Raw genomic sequence first — 22879 nt, 5'->3', positions numbered from 1 at the left:
TTTGTGGAGTCACACATAGCGGATTTGGGGGACATTATTGATGATGTACATCTTCTCTTTGATGGAGAAGATCCTTCTTCAATTGTTGTAAGGGCTCACTCTAACCATCATGTCCATTCTCTACATAATCGACCTGCACAGGTTGATGTTGTTGTGGATACTTATGTACAACAATTGCAGGAGATCTCTTTATTAGTTGAGGAGATAGTATGTTCTTTGGGATAGATTCTACATTCATCCTTCACAAGGATAGTTGAGTAGGTTTTAGAGGCATCAGTGATCATCAAGATTCTTTCCACACACAACAGAAGCATCTCACTTGTACCTATGGCATTGTCTCTTCCAAAGGGGAGGAACACTATTCTGTAGTCTTGGATCAACTTCTACATTAGAGTAACTATCATTGATTGACACTATTCATTTGGGGGGGAGACTACCTTGTCTCTCTTCTTCTTCTCTCTTGTGGGGGGGACCTTTTCCTCTTTTGGGATACTATTCTTCTCACATTTCTCTATTGTATATACTTGATGTATGTCGTAATGGGGGGTCTCTATTACTCCATCCATTCTTGCATGTAGTTTTTTCATCTCTCTTTTTGGGGAAGGGTTTTTCCCATGGGGTTTTTCCTCTTTCTCCACTTTATGAGAGATTTCATTTCATTATGTACATGGGTACCGAACATGGCCTAATAGCCAGGACCCGGCATGCATTTAATACTAGCTTTCGTAAGCTTAAGTGCATTCCCCTAAGTTACACTTAAGGGTGGGCTGGTGTAAATAAGTATTTACTATTTATACTTTACTTAAGTTTGTTTAGGTTAATGCATTATTTTATTAAATTGCATTATTTTATTATTTATTTAGGTGAGACAGTTAGGAGTTTGCGTACTCTCATCAGTTATCATGTTGACAACACTGGAGTTTGCATCATTCACTAAGTTGTCATGTAGATAATAAGATTATTCGCACTCCTATTTCAGCACATGTTTTCTACAACATAATTTTGCATGCTAAACCATTGTAGGCTTATCCTCTCATCATCAAAATTACTCTCGTGCTTAATGGAGGATAACCCATATCTAGTGGACATGTGCCTAGTTGTATGACTTATCATGTTGCTGACTTCTATGCATTCTAGAAGCTTTCCAGAGGCCTTTATATATGGGCACCCCAAGTGTACTATCAAGGAAATATTTAATGAATATACCATCATTTTGATCATACTCTTTCTGCTCTACTGTTGTACTTGTGTTTGAGTTCTTTGATCTTGGGCGAATTTTTCCTAAGATAAATTCTTACAAATTTTCATGGCATCTATATTTTGAAACTTGTCATATTTTCATAAATTCATTTTATGGATGATCTTCTATTCACCTAGTTTGTCTAATGTAGGAGCATCCTTGGGTCATTGGAAATCTTACACCACTGAAAAATATTTTCTATCTATCTATCTATCTATCTATCTATTTCATTGTTCATAAGAACAATTTCCTACCATTTTAGCTCTCTACTAATTGAAATCACTCATTTCCTTATGCAATTCTAATAGTATTATCCAAGAATCATGGAGTTCCTATTTCTAGGCTTATATCATGATCTGGTGTTTCCAAACAAAGTTATCCTAAAATTGGTTTGGTCTTATTCTAGTTTTCATGTTCTAACAGCTAGGTTGGTGAGATTTGGCTTGCAATGGAGATTGATAACTCAAAAAATTCACCTTTCAGTAGTGTTATATGTTATAACACATTTCATTGAACCTCTTGTATCTTTGAAAGGCATGAAGTATTGGTGAAGGATACTCACCTTATCAAGACATACACATACAACAAAATAGAGAGATAACAACAAATTGCAAGAATGGGAAACTTGCTTTCTATATCTCAAATGAAATGGAATTAAAATATTCTAAAATATGACATGCAAGGCCCAGTGGTCATTTTCCTTACAATATTCTTAAAGCCAAGGCTACCATATACATCCCTAGAACTATCTTGGATAACCCTACATGACTTCATTATATAAGAAATTTTTAACTACCCAAGCAGGTTCTAAAAATTTCAACCCTAAACATTGAGGTCGATTATACCTAAGATATTATTAGTCACATTTTATTACATTATAATATTCCCAAAAAATATTTTGGAACTCAAATAAAACTTTGAAAGATTTTCATTTTTTCTATTTTAGTTAGTGCAACTTTTGGAGACCATAACTCATCACCAGTTGACCTGATTGATTATTATTACCCTATTTTAGAAATGACATGACACGACCTATAACACATATTTTGTACAAGTTCCTATTATCCAAGGTTAGACCCCTTTTGTAGCATCTAAATCCTTCAATAATAAGTTCAAAAAAAATGTACTATACTATCAATATTGAGAAAAAAATTATATCTTCAAAATCAAACCTAATCTTACAATGAAAATTTACTAGCATGTTGATATATCAAAAGTGAACCTCTAAAGAGGAAATTAGAACATTTTGAGCTCTAATATCCATCTTACCAAAAATAGTAAGTTTCCATAAATAACAACTCTACACTAAGATAACCCTTATTGACAAATTGGACAATATTTTTTGGTGATGCAAGATTGCCCTTACACCTAGGATATTCCTACATCATGTATTCATATGGGGGTTATTCTTATGATTTGGTTCTTGAACTATATGTTTATAATAAGTTTCCTTTATATTGGAGATTGTTGATTAGATAAGCCAAATTATCATTGGCGATCTTGTATATAAGTAGGGTAGGGGTTTTAGTTTTAGTAGTACAGGGAGGCTAGTTGGTACTACAAGGAAATGTAGAGCCTGAAAGTGCAAGGTTGTAGCACTAGTCTTGTGAAAAAAGTGATAGATATCCATTAGGAATAAGATGGTCGCATTCTAAGATTTCTTGTAGAGAATGAATCTTGGAGCTGCAGTTTGTTTATAAGCTTGATGATATTGGTCACACTTTTATAATTATATAATGGAGTTTCTCTTAGTAGGCTAAATTGATGATCATTCATTGATATTATTTCATAATATGTGGTTTGTTCTAAGTGTATTTGTGTATTCCCATTATTTCTTACTCTTGTGATCTTGGATTCCATAAGAAACAAAGGGTGATTATGACTTTTTTGGCTACTTTAAACTCAATGGTGAGGTTTAATTTTCTACAGAAGTCCTCCAATATGTTTTCATTGAAAGGAAAGAGATAAGAACCCCTACAAATAGTAAGATACCTATCAAGTTTTTTTAATCTTCAATCTCATCATTGAATGTGAGAGAAGATCATACTTTCTTTCAAGAACAAAAAAAACCAATATCTTAATAGGAATGCTTATCACAACTAGCTCTGATACCATGTTAGATTAGCTATGAAACCACCCAAGATCAAAATGGCTAAAGGAAAACAAGGCTAAGGCAAGAGATGAACAAAACTCAACACTTTCCTAGCAATAAACTAGCATTCGTGAATAAATGAGCTAAATTACCTTAGCATATAGAGAGGTGAGGGCTTCTTATATAGAAAAAGAAGGCATATAATTCCAAGAGGAATAATAACTCCTAATAACCCAAAATAAGAATAAGCTTACCTGAAAAAGTCCAAAAGAGGATAATGCATTCAACTGCCCAAAGGTGGGTCTAAATAACACTCGTAATTGTAGGATTATGCCATGTGTCATCTCCTAACCATTCTAATATAACCTAAGAAAGCTTAATAATATTTGTGGGAAAATGTGTATTCCCCACCAACATAAGGAAAACAAAATCTTACACTAACAATTTGAATGATAGATAACTTATTTTTAAATTGCAGTAGTACATCATTAAAAATTAAAAACTTCACCATATCTATCTGTGTGCACGTGCGTGTGTAAGAGAGAGAGAATTCAATTACTACAAATTTTACTTCTACACATTTTCCATGTTGCTTAATTTTTTACTCAAAGTTGCTCAGTATTATTTTCTCTATATTTTCATTGTCACTTAGAGGTATAGTTAGCACCATCGTGATATTGCGAGAAAATATTTGTCTCAACTTTTATCCATAAGTGCACTCTATCTTGAACTCCTACCATAGTTACTCTTTATGTTGACAAGGAAACCACAATATATGGTTGTTACTTGCCCCACTTAGATAGAGCTAATTTGACTAGCTAATGGGGGAGTTTAAATTTTATAGCAAGCACTCTAATTTATCGAAAGGGATGGGATTAGACAATCATCGATGCATTAAGCCTTATACATATAGACACTAAGAACTGTCATTTCTTCTAATAATAATAAATTCATCAATTGGTAATTATCATAGTTCTATCAATGCTTAGAAATTCTATTTTATTTTTCTAATTTTCTCTAAAATCAGAAAGAAAGACCAAGAATGGAGGATAGCTCTATCCATAACTATCATGAGTTTAAGGCCAAAGAATTTAGAGTGAATTCATACATCAATAATATGGCTAGCTATAGAGATTGATTTAATTCATATCTACTTTATTATGCAAATCATACTATATAAGATCGTGGCAAAGAAGAGTCAAAGTATTTTAGAGCTAATGTTATCAACAGTCAAGACTACCCTCAATCTCATGTGGGGGTAGGTATAACAGATCTTGAACCTAAAACTATTAAATTTCCTATAATCCACTCTAATAATTGAGTGTAGAAAGAGACAAATATTCAAACTTTTCTAGTACTTCATTCTATCAAAATAACATCTAACTTAATGAGAATTGATATGGAGATCACAAATTTCACCATCATACAGAATCTTTTTCTAATAAAATAACTCATCCTTATGTGGAATCCTGATCCAATTTAAAGTTTAATGTTTTTAATGAATACTTCAGTGTTATAGACCGATTTTTTCTTTAGTCATGTGCAGACAGGGAAGCAAACAAAGTTGAGCGGCAGTGTGTTATCTTTTATCCTCTCTCTTTCTTTCAATTATTGTTTGTCTTTTATTGTCATCGTTTCCTATAATGATTAATGGCCATCCCTGCCATATTTCATGTATGTTGAGAACATCTCTTCATAGATTTCTTTATTTGAGAAATCCATAAATCATACATTAAATTATGATTAAAAAAATGAATTTTGACCAGTTCTACGATTGAACATGACAAAGATTCATTATTAAAATTCATAAATAGTCCTCTTTGTAGTTCTCTTTGTTTCTTGTGTTGTTCAGCTCTCTTTGATATTTAATAAAAAATTTACCCCTCTTTTAGTTAGTCCAAAATTCATAAATAGTCCTGAATTATGGTTCGAATTCTACCATCAAATATTGTTTTAGAAAATGAATACTTTATTCTAATATGCTTGTGTTCTGCGATGAATGACTCATTGGCACTTTAAACATGATCACATTCATTATTGAAATTCATTGACTATCTTGAATTATGGTTCATATTCTACAATCAAATATTGTTTTAGGAAATTAATACTTTATTTTATGATTCTTGTGTTCTGCTATGAGTGACTCATTGGCACTTTAATAATAATTGCTCTCTTTTGGTGTCCATAAAATGCAGTGCCACCATAACAAAATCATAGCTTTCATTCTGTGCAATCATGGGTTTCATTAAGTTAGTAGAATTGGGTATTGCATTTACAGTGTTTATGCTTCGTAATGCTATTGCTGCCCCTGAATCTAATCTTATAGAGAAGTTGCTAGGCCAAAAAGAGAAAGTTCCTTTCAAGTAGTATGGTGGGTACATTACAATTGATGAAGAACATGGTAGAGCATTGTATTATTACTTTGTAGAGGCCCAAACCAATGCTACATCTAGGCCTCTGGCCTTATGGCTCAATGGAGGTAAAAATTCACTTTGCTTGTTAATTTGATAAATTTGTTATCATGATTCCTTTCGATTTACTGCCTTTTCTATAGTATAACTTTTTTTATTTTTGCACTGTAATCATGAAATATCATGCTTGCCCATTTGGTGTTGGATTGACTCTCTTTTTGAATATAGATACAATGAAGAAAAAAAAAAAAAAGAGGTCATATTGCACTTTTCTTTCATAATTTATTACAAGTTTTCTTTATTTTAGAAGCTATTATATGCATACTCAATATGAAATTGATAGAGATCCACCTTTTTTATCTGTAGCTAATGTTCCAGTAGCTTGGGTAGCTTTTGTTTGTTTTTTTTATTATGTGGATCTGTTTATTTGATTCTTGAGAAGTAATTCTATTGTCATTTTACTTTATTTTTCTGAATAATGTATTTCTTTATGAATTAATAAAAATCATTTAGCTGCAATAAGTACTAAGTATTTCATTCATTCTAATGAGAGATGGATTCTTGTGAACAATACTTCTGAAATATATTCAATCTTAAACAACACACCAATAGAAAATTTAAGTTTGGAAAAATAAATCAACTTTGACTATTTAACATTTTTAGTATCAGAATTAAGCTTTAGTATGATGTTTAAAGCCTTTCAATGAAATATAGATTAATAAATTTATCTTCAAAACAGCACAGTTAAATCTTGATATGTCCCCATTAGCATTAATAAAAAATAGTTGAAGATTTATTTGACATAAAGAACACAACACTTAATTTTTATTCTAATATAATATACCCATTTTGATCAATCATTGTAGGACCTGGATGCTCATCACTTGGATATGGGGCATTTGAGGAGAATGGCCCTTTCAAATTGAATGGAAAAGTTTTGGAAGAAAACAAGTTTTCTTGGAATACAGGTAGAGACACTTGTGTATGCATAATCCCTCTTTATCTTTCTATCAGTCAAATTATGTGCTCCTTGTTTATGCGTCAAAGTTGTTGATGGAAGAGACAAACATGCTCTATGTAGAGAGCCCAATTGGAGTGGGATTTTATTATTCAAATACAACTTCAGATTATCATTTGTTTAATGACACTTTGACTGGTAATACATCTTCCACCTCTTTAAATTCATGTTAGTGTTTGTATACTTTTCTACGATGTTGGAGAATGAATCTCAAAAAAAATTGTAATCAAATTTCTATGAACACTCTTACTGGTATACTTAGATACAAAAAAAATAAATTAATGGCCAAAATTTAGTGGATCTTGATTTAAAAGTAAGGTGAACAAACTTTTATCAAAAAGATTCTGAGACCATTTTATAAAACCAATTGTTGATCAATTCAAGGTAGCATTAGAAGTGATGAACTAAAAAATTTGTTTTAATTTAAAAATTAAAATTTTTGACTTTTTTAAATAATTTTTTTTGGCGAAACATTATATTTATATTAATAATAACTGGTTCAAAAATAGCTCTCAGATAAAAGAATCTTAAAAGAAAAACTTCAGTCATTGTCTGATACAAAAAGGAGGATGCAAAAGAAGAAAGATTGCATCAGGGGAGAGTATCTATCAACACTAATGAATATTGTCCTTGTGATTCCCAAGTCAAGAATATTGTGATTACAAAGAGCCCAAAACTCATATGAATACAATTCATTGTTCGGTGTTTGAGACAAATAAAAGTTTAAATGATTGATCTTCATTTAAAACTCCATTTGAGACCATGATATTAGAAAGTCATCTGATGCAAGTGCAATCCAAGACCCTAAACTGCATACAATATCTCAAAAGAACTAGTGAGATCCATAAAAGTAAAAACACGTGAGATTGCAGAGAACCCATGCTTTACTATCAAATAATATATGAGAAAGGTTCAACAAATTATTCTAAATATATTATTGTTTCATAATATTAACTAAGTTGGGAAAATCAAGGAGCTTAAGTGGGGGAAATAAATAATTAATATAAACCCCAGCGGTACCCAAATTAGCTAGACAATCAGCTAAAAGATTGTCTTCTTTATAAGTGTGCACGATGTAACATTCTAAGATTGAATCAAGAAGAGACCATACTTGATGTAATATATATTGCATGGATCAATTATATACATGATGTTTAATATATGCACTAATAATAATGGTTAAATCCCCTTCAACATGTAACATAGATATAGATAGTGATTTTGCAAGTTCCAAACCAAAAGGAAAGGCCAAGGCCTCAATCAATCCACTTGGTTTATGCTTGGATAAGAGGAATCTTGGATGGACACAATGGAGCAGGAAGATATGGAAAAAGTAAACCCTTCCAATGATGAATACCATAGTCATCCCAAGGAGAAAAAACATGTTTACCCTTATATGTACTTACTGGAGCATTAACAAGCACAACAATTGATCTCTCTAGTCCATTTAGAAATTGAGGGATTGGAGGTAATGTCTGTCTAAAAATTCTCTTATTTCTTTCCCACCAAGTTGCCCATTCTACATATGCAGGGATGCACTTCCAAAGATTTGAAAACATTGATTTAGAATATAAGATTGGCCATGCCTAGAATAAATCCCATGAGAAGTTAGGTGATGGCATATGGAAATTAAGCTTATTAAGAACAAAATGCCAACAATCTTGGGCAAAAGGGCAGTTTAAGAGGAGGTGATTTGATAAATTTTTTAAATATTATGTAATATAATTTATATAAAAATTGGTTTGAAGTTTTTGTACTTTTAAATATTAAAGAAATACAAAAAATTGAAATTAAAATATTGTAGCAAAAATCAAAAAAATATATAAAGAAAGAATACTAGTTATGCACATAATTTTTTAATTATATATCTAATTTCACACAAAATATAAGAACAATAACTAAGAGTAAGATTCCTTATAACACTCATTCTTATATAAATCCAATTGCTAGTCATTAAAAAAAAAAGATAGAAATATCAGTCAAAAAATTGTAAGTGCAATAAAAGTACATAGGACTAAAGTATAGCTACACTATCATTAGAGAATATTATGTGAAATATAAGAAGCATAAAAAAAATTATGTATTATATCAGTTGTTTCATCATATTTAGAAAGGAGTAAGATATAGGGTATTTTATCTTTCTTATGAAGGGTAGACCAAAGACATCAAATGGAAGAGAAAGGATGTATTAGACATTTTCATTTTTTAAATGGCTAAAAGAAATGGTGCACACATATTCATTTTTTTATTTTAAAAAAAAAATGCATATATGTGGATGTATGTATGCATGTGTGTATGTGAACTTAAGTTGAAAAAGGTTAAAGAAGATAGTCTTGAGTGGCACAATCAAAAGAAAAATAATTGTATGTTGTATCATACAATTTAGAATAACATACTTAATTAGATATGTAGTTATGTTAGTGTAAATAATTATTATTTACACTTTACTTAAGTTTACTTAGGTTTAATGCATTATTTTATTATTTATTAGGTTAGACACCTAGGAGTATACATACTCATATGAGTTGTCATGTTGACAACACAAGAGTTAGCAACTCTAATTTAGCACATGGTGTCTACAACACTAGAGTTTACATAATTAACTAAGTTGTCATATAGACAACACAGTTATTCACACTCTAATTAAGTGCATGGTGTCTATAACATAATTTTACATGACACACCTATGTAGGCTTATCCTCTCATCATCACACTAACTTCTATGCTTAATGGAGGATAATCCACTCTTGGTGGACATGTACTTAGTTGTGAAGCTTATCATGGCCTTTAAATACATGCACTTCTAGTGTACTTGTACATCAATCAATACATCAATTTATCTATTATCGAATGCTCTGATATCCAAAGATAATGAGATATTCATTCTCATATTGTTATTCTCATCATACATTATTTGGTCCATATTGTGCTACTCTTGTGCTTCTTGATCTTGGCTTCATTTTTCCCTAAGAAAATTTTTTCATGGTATCATAGATATACCAAATTCTTACATGGTATCAGAGCCATAGGAGCATCATTTCATAGCCATTGGGGACCATTCTTGCTTCACCTCTCAAAGGACCATCGATTTAGATTCAGAGTATCTGCAACTATTAGGAGCATCTAGAGCTAAAGTAGGCCTCACCATTGCATCCAGAGTGTCAATTCGATGAATTTTGACTATAAATTTGCCTATGTTGGGCTATAGTCAAAAGTGAGGAAAAAAAATTTTGCAAACTGGCACCCGAAGGCCCAATTTGTAGAATTTGATATGATCTATTAGATCTATGATATGATTGTTTCAAATCTGTCTATTTTATTTTCTCTACGATTATTGTATTTTTCAGATTATATTTTTGGAAAAAAAAATTGGCCTATCAGGCCTGCAGAGAAATTTTTTTTGCAGAAACCAGGTGGTCAAATCCCAAACCCTACGCAAAATATTCCATTTTAATTTAGCAGCCTTTGCTATACTAGAAACCAATGATATTCTTGCATATTCTGGTGAGTGGCATACAACTTATAAATCTAGTGGGCGGCTCTTAAGCCGCTTTACCTCCTACGACATTTTTCTTTTAAACACCCTACACTGCCTAAGCAAGGTGCATGTGGGATTATCCTTCCCACCGCACTTGCTAGCACACTTCCTTTTCTAGTGAGGTGTCCTCTCATTGGCACTAACTCAAATTTTTGGTTGTTCAAAACTCTAGCTGCTTCAGCCTTCACATGGCATTCTCTACACCACACCATGTGTACCTACACCCAACCAACTAAACACACCAACTTGTCCACCACATGGAGCCACCTCAGCTGCAGTGATTTCATTAGTACAATTAACATGACACATCACCTTTCCACATCAGCTCATTTTGTACATCTACCACATGTTATGCATAGTCACTCGTCCGTATAGCTTACGTCAGCAGTGACTTCACTACCACATCAGTAGGGTGGGCCTTTTTTGCTAACATAAGCATTTCATGGCATTAAACTTGACAATCATTTGATTTTCACAAGCAGACTAGATTGCATTACTATGAAGGTAATTTGGACGTCAAATTTAACCTCACAATTTTCTAATCAAACCCCTCTCTAGATTCAATTTTGATTTGACTGTCTGACTTTGGGAGGCCATATCTTAATCATCTGGACTCCAAATTAGGTGCAATTTTTTTTAATTTTGGCTAATATTTTCTAAAAATTTTAGTGGTGCTATTATTTTCTAGTTTTGGTGCATGGATTTGTTAGAAATTTTAGTTTTTGGAGACTATACCTATCTAATCCTACATTTTGCAACTTCCAATGCTCCGTACATGCCCATCTAGACTCCAAATCAAGTTCTAGTTTTTTTTAATGTGAATTTTTTTTGTCTACTTTGCATATCTGTAATCAAAGTATAGGCTTGTGTGGACAAAAATACCATTTTTATAAATAGGTCCTTTTTTTCGTTGTATTTCTTCAAAATTGTTGTATTTTTTAGCTACATTGTAAAGTTCCAAATTTAAACTATAAGAGGAGGTTGTAAACAAAAAAATAGAAGTCCACTAAGTCCATTTTGACAAAGTGGCCTATTGTAATTGCACTAAGTATAAAGAGCCAAAATCATACATTAGAGGGGTTGACTAATTATTTTTGCATTTTGGGGGGTACATACATTTATTGATCTCATGGAGTTTTGTTTCACATGTTAGTTTGGTGTTAGACCGAGGTTAATAAAAAAGAACTATCAAAAAATGGAGTGCTTTGATAATTGATCATCTAAGAAGAGAGCATAAGGAATTATTTCCCTATTTATGTCCAAAGAACTACCCTCTGATGATCTAACACATGTTAAAATAATTTTAGATATCATTTTTTTAGTCTCAATGCTAATGGTTTAACTTTCATTGGAAAGGCAATTGAACCTTATGACATTTGGATGTGACTTTGGAAAGCATATGGAGATCCAATAGTTCCTCCATTTCTAGATGGCATTCTACCTCCAGTCACTCTAGTTGTGATACCTTCACCTCTAGATGAGATCCACCTCCTGATGCTCTTGTTGCTTCTATTGATCCAGTTCCAGCCACAGATGCTCCTAACTCAGTACAGCGGGAATTACCATGTCTTCCTACTTCAACTTCATGGGATGACTTCCTTCCAAACATTACAAGGCTATTTTTGGAGTCTTACACTGAAGATATGGGAGACATCATTGATGACATCAATCTTCTCTTTGTTGAGGAGACTTCTTCTTCACTTGTTACGAGGGAACACTCTAACCCTCAACCACTTGTGCTTTCTTTTGAGACTTACATGATTATGGACATTTCTTTACAGTAGATGGAGAAGGACTCTTTCACTTCAGAAGAGACATATCTATCTTTGGAGATTGTAGTCTAGTTTCCTCAAACATCATATCTTCTAAGGATTCTTCCTACTAATTAGGGAGAATTCTCTACTACACCTATGGCACGATTTCTTCCCTAAAGGAGGAACATCATTCAGCTTTCATGGTGCAACTTCTTCAATCATCAAGGAGCTTCTATCATGGGTGTGCATACATCATTGAGGGGAGGTGAAATTGCTCCTCTTACCATATCTTTCTATCAGGATGCTTCATCATCTTTTGAGTTTGACTCAACTTCATACATTGACACGTTACCTTGTTTGCCACCTTCTTTTGGGCATCCACCAAATTGGTTTGTGGCATCTACATTCATCAAGGACCTATCGACATATGAGTAGACTTCAAAGGTAGAATCCACACCATACTACATTTGGATCTCTCTTCCATCTTCCTATCCATAGTGGAAAGCATATTTGCACCTATACTTGGTGTATCTTCTTCCTACAGGGAGAAATGTTGTTTGTAAGAATTGGATTTTCTTTTTTCTTCAAGCACTCATCATTATGAGATCCTTCACTAAGGGGGGGATTTCATGGAAGGATTATCTATTGTATATACATGATGTGTATCATAATGGAGGGGGGGGGAGTCTTGATTACTCCATCCATACATGCATCTTTCTTTATTGTATTTATCTCTCTTTTTGGGGGAGGGTTTTTCCCATGAGATTTTTCTTCTTTCTCTATTTTTTGAGAGATTTCATTCATTGCATTGCATTTTATGTATAGCCTCACATTTGTACTTGGGTACCTAACATGACCTAGTAGCTAGGACTCGTTATGCATTTCATCATAGCTTTTGTGGGCTTAAGTGCATTCCCCTAAGTTGCACTTAAGGGGGGGGGGGGGGTGTTAGTGTAAATAATTATTATTTACAATTTACTTAAGTTTATGTAGGTTTAATGCATTATTTTATTATTTATTAGGTTAGACACCTAGGAATATGTGTACTCATATAAGTTGTCATGTTGACAACACAAGAGTTAGCAACTCTAATTTAGCACATGGTGTCTACAACACTAGAGTTTGCATAATTAACTGAGTTGTCATGTAGACAACACAGTTATTCGCACTCTAATTAATCCCATGGTGTCTATAACATAATTTTACATGACACACCTATGTAGGCTTATCCGCTCATCATCACACTAACTCCTATGCTTAATGGAGGATAATCCACTTTATCATGGCCTTTATATACATGCACTTCTAGTATACTTGTACATCAATCAATACATCAATTTATCTATTATTGAATGGTCTAATATCCAAAGATAATCAGATATTCATTCTCATATTTTTATTTTGATCATACATTATTTGGTCAATATTGTGCTAGTATTGTGCTTCTTGATCTTGGCTTCATTTTGCCCTAAGGAAAATTCTTCATGGTATCATAGTTATACCAAATTCTTACAAGTTAAACATCTCTATTAACATTATTTTTCACAATACCTTATTTAACAAGATTTGAAAATGTTCAACCTAGGTCAATGGAAGATAGGGTGATTAAGAGTGGTTTAATACAAGATGGTGGTTTTGTTGAAGTTGCATTGTCTATGGTGCTTGTCCTTGTGTGTAAAGATAAATATGATGCCACTAAAGGATGCATTAGAGCCAAAAATGGGGAAATTTTGGTCTATGTGAATTGTGTTACTATCATGGGTGCCCTAAGAATCCCACCAAAAGAAGTATATGAAAAGTGTGGTGAAGGAGCACATCAGAGACAAAAAGTATGGTGGTGACAAGAAGACAACCTACAATTTTATTAAAATGCAAAATTTTATATAATATTTATTTAAGAGAGAAATCTACACAATGGATGTGCCAAATGTAATGGAAAATCTTTTGTAACTAAAAGGGAATCCCAAGAGTCATTATAACTTCCCAAGATACAATCATAAAAGGGTATGAGTAGTTCAAACAAAAAAGATAGTATAGAGGGAAGAGAAAAAATGTAAAAAATCTATCCCACCCTCTGGCTATCAATAGTCATGGTGATAGTTTCTATTTTTTTTTTCATCTATAATAGATTTTAAAGTCTTTTGTTGTTTTCCATCCTTAGTCAATTTCAAAATGCATTTCAGTCTTTCTTCCGTATAGAATTCAATATCATTGGTGTCGGCTATCTCATATTTATAATAGTTTTGCAGCAAATCAATCTCAAACTATTGATTTAATTTTGATAGGATAGTTTGATCTATTCTATGAATTGATATTAAAGGAAAAATTAATTCTCATTTCAGAACATGAATCAGTTATTGGTTCTACATATCAACGATCATATGGTCCAAACATTAATGTGATTTAAAAGAGGATGAATCAAGTATCAATGTAAATAAGTTTATAGTTGGAAAATATATTTCCATTACATGCAGCAAGAAATAGAGTTGGGGCTAAAAGGAAACCCATTTGAAATTAGATATTTAGGGTGCTCTTTGTTATTGTTATTATTATTATTATTATTATATAAATATAATTAGTCGATCAATTTATGCAAAAATTTTAAAAGACTTTAATCTTCTTAATGGAATCATTTCTTTATTCCAATATTCACATTAATGTGGATTTTAGAATTTACAATACATTTAGGGCCCGTTTAATTGTCGGCATAGAAATAGAAAATTAGAATGGAAATGGAAAAGAGCAATCCCATTCTTGTTTGGTTAACCTAGTATTTGATTGGGAATATATTACTCCCTTGTTTGGTTGTACAAAAATGGAATAGATATAAGGTGAAGTTTTGTATTTTTAAAAATAGATACAATAAAAAAAAAATCAAAGAAATTTTTATTTTTTTTAATTTAAGAAAAAATTTAAAAAATTAAAAAATTAAAAAAAATTAACCAAATTTTATTTTATTTTAAATTAGTTTGGGAATAGGAATGGCCCATTCCAATAACAACTATTTTTTGGAATGGACATATGCTCAATTTAGGGGCAAAATTGGAATATGTTTGCCTATTCCCTCTTCCGATTTGGGGTACCAAATAGAGAATACATTTCCTATTCCTATTCCAACAAACAAACAACCCCTTATCTATTTTGAAGTTTTTTTGGAATTGGATATTTGAAGGGGAGAAATCTAATTTTTTTCTACTATGAGCAGATTTTCTATACTTTTAAATATTTTTTGGATTTCATTTAGGGAGACATGGAAATAAGATATAAGGCTTATTTGAAGAGATTAGAAATTAAAATGTTTATATGAAAAGCCTTGGAAGACTTTAGCCACAGGAACAATATAGAGTTGCCTCTTTCTATCTACATTTTGATAGTAAAGTAATTGGAGTTTGTAGATTTAGTTAAAGAGCTCATTATGAATTATATTAAGATGTAGAATAGATCCATAGTTGAGTCCCTTGAGTGTTTAATTCCTTAAGGAGAGTTCTAGTGTTGATCCCTTTACATCAATTTTTGGGTCTAAATTTGAGCCACTTTCTCTGATTTATGTGTAAAGTATTGAAAGTTCCCTCATTTGGGCATTGTCTTGGTTTAAATTTCATTTGGAATTTAGAGTGATATTTTGTTAAGCTCAGCTAGAAAACCATTCATTCTATGGAAAATTCAATCCATGCAAATAATTTTTAGTCTAAGCTATGGTTTTGTGAGTGCCAAGTTGGAAAGTTTTTGTTGGTGTTAACAAGATTAGTTTCTTTGTGATGAAGTCATGTTGTGCGGGTCATATCTTTCCAACCAATTGTTGGATCTTGGTGGAATTTGAATATGTTGGAGGAAATAAAATTACACAAAACTTCATTGGAGTGATCTTTGAAATATTGTCAGGTCCAAAAGTTATAAGTGACCGAATGATAGTCTATCAAAAAGAATAACATCAACTTGTGTTGACAAATTTTTTAAAGAGTTTTCAAGAAATAAATTCCCAATTCTAAAATTAGTAGCATCAAGTTGGACAATTTGTTTTGTCATGATTAAAGTATGGTCAATTTTCTTTAGTTGAGGGGATATGTGTGAAGACACAATTACCACGCAATGAGTAAAAGATTTGGGAAGTAGAAGAGTTTTCTGATTTGATGTTTTGGTAGTGGAGCTTTTATTGGTTGCAGATGTTTTTTTCACTTGCTACAAGAGGTGGACATGGAGGCCTACCATGAGGGCCTTAGAAGGAGGTCCAATTTCTTTGCCAAAAGTCTTTGGGAGAGAGGCATGGAAGAAACTCCTAGGTGAGTCATTGCAGTTGTTTGTATGTGAGAGATGTAGCATTGGAGAAGTGGACTTTTGTAGGCAACCATTACAAATTTTAATGATAAGAATCTTAGTTTGAACTAGAAATGGTTTAGTAGAGACAACAAAGAAAGTGAAGAAAAAGAGACAAAGTTTCATGTTTTTTTGCAAGTTTTAGTCAAGCACATTTCCATGGGACATGAAAACTTTTCAAATTTGGTTGTATGGTATAGAAGCATGTTAGCAATAGAAAGTATGGTGGTGATAGGAAAACAACCTACAATATTATTAAAATGCAGAATTTTATATAATGTTTATTTAAGAGACAAATCTACATGATGGATGTGCCAAATGTAATGGAAAATATTTTGTAACTGAAAGGGAACCCCAAGAGTCATTATAACTTTCCAAGATACAATCATAAAATGGCATGAGTAGTTCAAAAAAAAATATAGAATAGAGGGAAGAGCAAAAATGTGAAATTCATCCCACCCTCTGGCTGTCGACAGTCATGGTGATAGTTGTAGTTTTTTTTATCTTCAATAAACTTTAGAGTTCTATGTTATTTCAATCTCTATTTTTTGTTATACTCTCTATGGTTCATGTTCCCACTTCACATTCAAAGATGGTTTATGTTGTCCATGTATTTAAATTTCTATAAGGAAGAATCTAGTTGGTTTAAGTTAAATATGTGCAGGAAAGTCAATATTGCTACAGGAAGTTGAATTAGTTCCTACTGCATATCTGCACATTTTCAAACAAAACCATGTTACTATATATTTGTAGAAATCATATATGTTTACTTTGATTTTTCCACTACTCTATTTTTTTATGAATTGATATGAAGTAAAGTTAGTTGGTTAACAATTTGAGGAAGTTTATAATTGATCCTGAAGGTGCACGAACCCCTTGATGTGAACTTAGCTAAGTGATTCCTTTCCTACTGAGTATTCCAAGGTGAGACTCTATAATGAACCATAAACATATCCTATTTCTAATTCACTACTAACACCCAAGACTTCAATAGCACAATTGCAAACAATTGGATTTTAAAGCCTTAAAAGAAAGGTTTCTTCTTACCATGTCTCCTAACCAGAGAAGACATGATCTCAGAGATAAAAGATATCATTATTCTACTAAATAGGGTGAAAAGTAACTCTTAGAAATCTAAAGTGAAAGAGAGATGCTGAGAGCAAGGGTGAATCAGGATATCAAAAAAATTACCAATTCAAACATAATCCATACTTAACATAATTCACCATATACTTCATTAACCTTAATCATGCAACATCATGTAACAACATATAACTTATTCTTACACAATAACACATGCATCTGCATTGGGGAAGAATGACTGGAGCATGCGGAGCAAGCAAGAATTGGATTTTATTTTAGCAGCAAGGCGAGAATGGGATTTTGAATCAGTAGCAAGGCAAGAATTGGGAGAACATGGGCATTCGGGAGCAATCTGCAAGTGCATGGCAGGAATCGAAGGTGAATGATGTGGATGCCTCAAAGGATGGGGACCCACGAGAGTTGCTGCCTCACCCAGGTGAGAAGATTCCTCCCCTTCACTCGGGTGGTGGGCCACCTAGGGCCTGGGGACGCTGGTCGAACCTTTTTGGAGTCAAACCATTAGGTAAGTCAACATTCTTGAAAGTGATTGATAAATCAGACAAGGAGAAGGGTATCTTTGCTCTGGAAGTTCCTCGAGAAATTATAGACCACAATATCCTCAGTATGGCGAATACCTTGTTGGGAAAATTTGTAGGGCCAAGGCCCAACATTAATGTTGTGAGGATTTTGACCAGAAACAAATGGGTTTTAAAGGGGCATGTAGAGGTGACAGCAATGGCAAAAGGTTTCATGACTTTTGAGTTTTCTTGCTTGGAAGACTTTTCCAGAATCCTGTGCGCAGGGAACTGGTCTCTGGGGAGATCTACTTTAATCTTGCAGAAATGGTCTTCCAATCTAGACTTGAATAATGATTTCCTATCCTAGGCTCCAGTATGGATTAGACTCCCAAAATTGCCCATGGAATACTAGCATGAGGATTTCTTTGATGGCATTGCCAGGTCTTTTGGAGAGCTTCTTTCCATAGATCCTGTTATGGTAGCAAAGAAGAGACTTACCTATGCAAGGATATGTGTAGGAGTGACCGAAGGATAGGATATGCCTCAAGTTATTGAATTTCAATCTCGATTGGGAAGCAGAATCCAAAAGATTGACTATGAAAGTGTGCCTTTTGCGTGCTTCCATTGTAAGAAGGCAGACCAAAAGGCTAGATTCTGCCCTCTTTTCAAAGGAAAGGGAATGAGGGGAAAGGCCCGCCCTCATGGTGGGAAGAAAGTTGCTCATGTTCCCAAAAAGACTTGGAAGAAGAAAGAAACTCAAGTCAAGAAAAATGGAGAGGTTGAAGAAAAAGCTAATGATTTTGTTCCTGGCCTCCAAGCTGAACCCCGGGACCTCCAGGTTGTAGTGGAAGCACTGGAAGGAGAAGGGAATGAGACAACTGAGGACAATTCCTACCCTTCCCAAATGAAGGTATTGAAGGATAATCTTGAAGAGCCAAGTATTTTGGAATCTCAAATCCCTGAGAGTTCTGAGGAGGTTGATCTGAACCTTTCCTCTGTCTCAGACTCTATGGAGGAACAAAAGGAAGGGGAACCATTGTCTCAAAACTCCACAAACTCGGTTAGTAGGGAACCCCCTGTAATAGTGAATAGAATCTTAGAATGGCTGTCTACTTCAACATCAGAACAACTGGCCAGGCTAGATGCTTTGTTTGATTTATGTAAAGAAGAAGAAGAGCCACCCTGGACAGAAGTCAAAAGAAGAAAGAAGAAGAATAGCCGGGACCCCTCTCCTACCTCTCCTGCTTCAACAAGAAGCAAGGCCAAGGCAGATCTTGGTCATAAAACCAACTCGGTGGGAAGGAAAAATAAGAATGAAATTAGGAAGGAGGAAGCAAGAAGAAACATCATGGATGGAATACAGCGCACCATCCAGGAAGCCTACTCATCAATTAAAGCATGAAGACCCTCTCATGGAATATTCATGGACTCAATGGAATCCACAAGCAAGAAGTTGTAAGGAATATGACAAGGGATCATAGACCCGATATATTTCTCATTCAGGAAATGAAAATGAAGAAAGAAAATCTGGAAAAAATTAGATTCAATAGCAACATGAATGGAATTGCCTCAAACTCAGAAGGAGCATCTGGAGGCCTACTGCTATTATTCAATAATAGACATTTCAATATTGTGCTCGGGTATGATGAGGATAACATCATTTTTTGTAGTGTACAACATTTGCAAACTAATGAATGCTGGTTCTTAGTGAACATTTATGCTCCCAACAATAAGAGAGATAGAAAAAATTACTGGGTCAAAGTTGGAAAGTTGGTGCAAGCCAGTAACATTAAAAAAGGCATTATCTTGGGAGACTTCAACTCTTCGCTGGAGGACAAGGAGAAGATGGGAGGATTGCCCCCAGATTGGGAAAGCAAGCAGGATCTTTTCAATTTCATCAATGACCTGGCCCTAATGGATTTGGAGCTCTCGAGGGGTACCTTTACCTGGTCTAATAAGAGAGTGGGTCGGGATTGCATTCAGGTTAGATTAGACAGAGCTTTAATCTCCCCGGATTGGTTACACTCTTTTAGCTATAGATTATCTCTACTTCCTAGAGTTGGTTCTGACCACTCTCCCATTTCTCTTTTGGTTTCCCCTCTTGAGCCCAGGAGAAATTGCCCTTTTAGGTTCAAGAAAATATGGACCACTCACCCCAACCTATTGGATAATGTCAAAAGATGGTGGGGGATTGGTGTTGATGGCTCAACCATGTTCAGAGTTACCAGAAAGCTCAGAAATGTGAAGAGGATGGTAAAAAATTGGAACAAGTCTAATTTTGGCCATATTTTCCATGACAAGGAGGAGTTGTCAGACAATCTAACTGTCATCCAAGATTGTATACAGAAGGAAGGATATAATGAGAGTAATAGGGAGGCTGAGGTACTAATCCTATCTGATCTTTATAACATCATCAATAGGGAGGAAAAGTTCTAGAGGCAAAAATCTTGAATCTCTTGGCTTAAGGATGGAGACTGAAACACGAAGTTCTTTCATCTCTCCACCCTAAAACATAGGGCTAACAACAGGATCTCTAGAATTAGGAAGGGGCAAGTGTTGTTGTCTAAAGATCCAGTTATCTCAGTTGAAGCGATATCCTTTTTCTCTTCTCTTCTCTCTATGGACCCCCTACTTTCCAAGGTGGATCAAGAGGATATCATCTCTTGTATTCCTCAAATTATTCAATCCCACCATAACAAACTTCTCTATGCTATTCCTAATGCTTTGGAAGTTAGAGAGGCCCTTTTCTCCCTACCTGGTGACAAATCACCTAGTCCGGATGGGTTTCCCACCTTTTTCTTCCAAATGTACTAGTCAGTGGTCATGAGGGATGTGGTTAAGGTAGTTTAGGAGTTCTTTGGAGCTAGATGTATTCTTAAGGAGATTAATTCAACCTTCTTGGTTCTCATCCCTAAATCCCCAGGGGTTGACTCTTTAGACCAGTTCAGGCCCATCAGTTTGAGCAACTCTTTCTACAAGATCATCTCTAAAGTTCTCACTTCTAGAATACTTAAAATCCTGCATCTGATCATTTTGCAGCAACAATCGGGCTTTGTTCCTGGGAGAAAAATTTGGACTTGGTGCTGATGGTTCATGAGGTTATTCATTCTTTAGAAGCTTCCAAGCGGGAAGCTATGTTTCTCAAACTAGATCTTTCAAAAGCCTATGATCAGGTGGACTGGTCCTTTCTTGGAAAGGTCCTTTAGGCCTTTGGTTTTGACAATAAAGTGTGTAAACTCATTTCTCAATTGGTTTCTACCTCCTCTCTTGTTGTTTTGATTAATGGAGCCCCCTCTGAATTCTTTAAACCTTCTAGAGGTCTCAGGCAGGGAGACCCCCTATCACCTATCCTCTTCATTATTTTAGTTGATTGCATTGGGAGGCTTATTGAACATAAAAAGTCTGATGGAAGTCTTATTAGGATTAAGCCTTCTTTGAGAAATGACCCCTTCACTCACCCACAATTTGTGGATGACATATAATGGGGGGGAAGCTTTTGTGAAAGAAGCTAAGACATTGATAGAGGTTCTTGATACTTACTCTAGAGGGACTGGTCAGCTGATTAACTAGAACAAAATCTTGACCTTCTTTATTAACACCCCAAAAGTAAGACAAAGGAAAATTGCTAGAATCTTTGGTTTTGGGGTGGGCTCTCTCCCTTCATCCTATCTAGGTATCCCCTTGGGCTCTTCTCCCCCTGACTCTTTCTGGAATGGTATTCTGGACAGATTCAAGAAGAAGATGGTTGGATGGAGGGTGCCTCTCTCAACTAGGCTAGGAAATGTCTACTGGTCAAATCCACTCTTTAGAACCTTCCCATTTATGCTCTGAGCCTTTTTGGAATTCTTGTGAAATTTGTAGAGAAAATGGAGAAAATCCAAAGAGACTTTCTATGGACTAGACTTGAAGGAAAGAAAAGGTACCCTCTTGTTGCTTGGGAGAAGGTCTGCCTCTCCAATAGGTATGAAGGTTTGGGCATCAGAAATCTTACCCATCTCAATAAGGCGCTTCTTGCGAAACAAATCTGGCGTATCTTCAATAACACTGGTGAATGGAGAGACATTCTGGAAAATAAATACCTCAGAAGACCCTCTCTTCATTTTACTTTATTCAATGAGGACATCCCTAAAGGGTCGACAATTTGGAATGGTATCCTGAAGGAAAAAGGCAAGGGTCTCTAGGAAACTTTGCAATGGGGAGGATATTCAGTTTTGGTCTGACAGGTGGTTATGTCAAGGCCCACTTTCTAGCAACCCAGTTTTTGAGAGATGGGTGCAAGATTGCACAGAGTTATATGGGTCTAAAGTAAGCAATTATTGCATTGGTCAAGAATGGAGAGACCTTTCCCTCATTTCTGAGGACTTGAAACCAATAATGACTATGCTTAATGCTTTCATCCGTAGTAATAATAAGGATGAGCTGGTATGGAGGGATAATCCAAATGGAAGTTATTCTGTTGCTTCTAGCTACAACTCTCTTTGGGGTTTAAAGGATAAACCCCCTTGGGCAGATGCCTAGCTCATGGGCCTCACTCCTAGGATCAACATATTTCATTGGCTGGCCCTTTAGAACAAAATCTTAACGCAAGATAACCTCAAGAAGAGAGGCCCTGTTATGCCTAGTAGATGCTCACTCTAGAAAAATTAGTCTGAGTTGGGAAATCATATCTTCATTCAATGTGACTTTGCTAGGGAGGTGTGGAATTCTCCTAATCAGGATATGGAGATTCTCTAGTGCTGGCCAGATAACCTTATCGACTTTTTTAGTCATTGGAAAAGCCTCTGTAAAATTGCTAGCCAGCAGGATAACTATGCCTGATTTTTGCCTCACTTTTGCTAGAGTATCTGGAAGGAAAGGAACAAAAAAAATTTCAAGGATAGAGAGGAGCCGGCAACAATTCTGGGAAGGAAG

At 34.4% G+C, this 22879-nt stretch overlaps 1 protein-coding gene across 1 annotated transcript in view; it reads left to right on the top strand.

The window, feature by feature from the left end:
- The first annotated feature begins 5633 nt into the window (after positions 1 to 5633).
- LOC149544867 (serine carboxypeptidase-like 46) overlaps positions 5634 to 22879 on the top strand; it is a 192392-nt gene continuing 175146 nt past the window's right edge. The window contains exons 1-3 of the mRNA XM_089796016.1: positions 5634 to 5811; positions 6610 to 6711; positions 6804 to 6899. Of these exons, the coding sequence (XP_089652142.1) occupies positions 6812 to 6899 (88 nt within the window). The 5' untranslated portion in view covers positions 5634 to 5811; positions 6610 to 6711; positions 6804 to 6811. The remainder of the gene's footprint in view (positions 5812 to 6609; positions 6712 to 6803; positions 6900 to 22879) is intronic.

The sequence above is a fragment of the Cupressus sempervirens genome, chromosome 8, assembly GCF_028749045.1.
Source record: "Cupressus sempervirens isolate cs-2001-9-10 chromosome 8, ASM2874904v1, whole genome shotgun sequence".
Lineage (NCBI taxonomy): Eukaryota > Viridiplantae > Streptophyta > Pinopsida > Cupressales > Cupressaceae > Cupressus > Cupressus sempervirens.
This window is presented reverse-complemented; position numbering and strand designations above follow the sequence as displayed.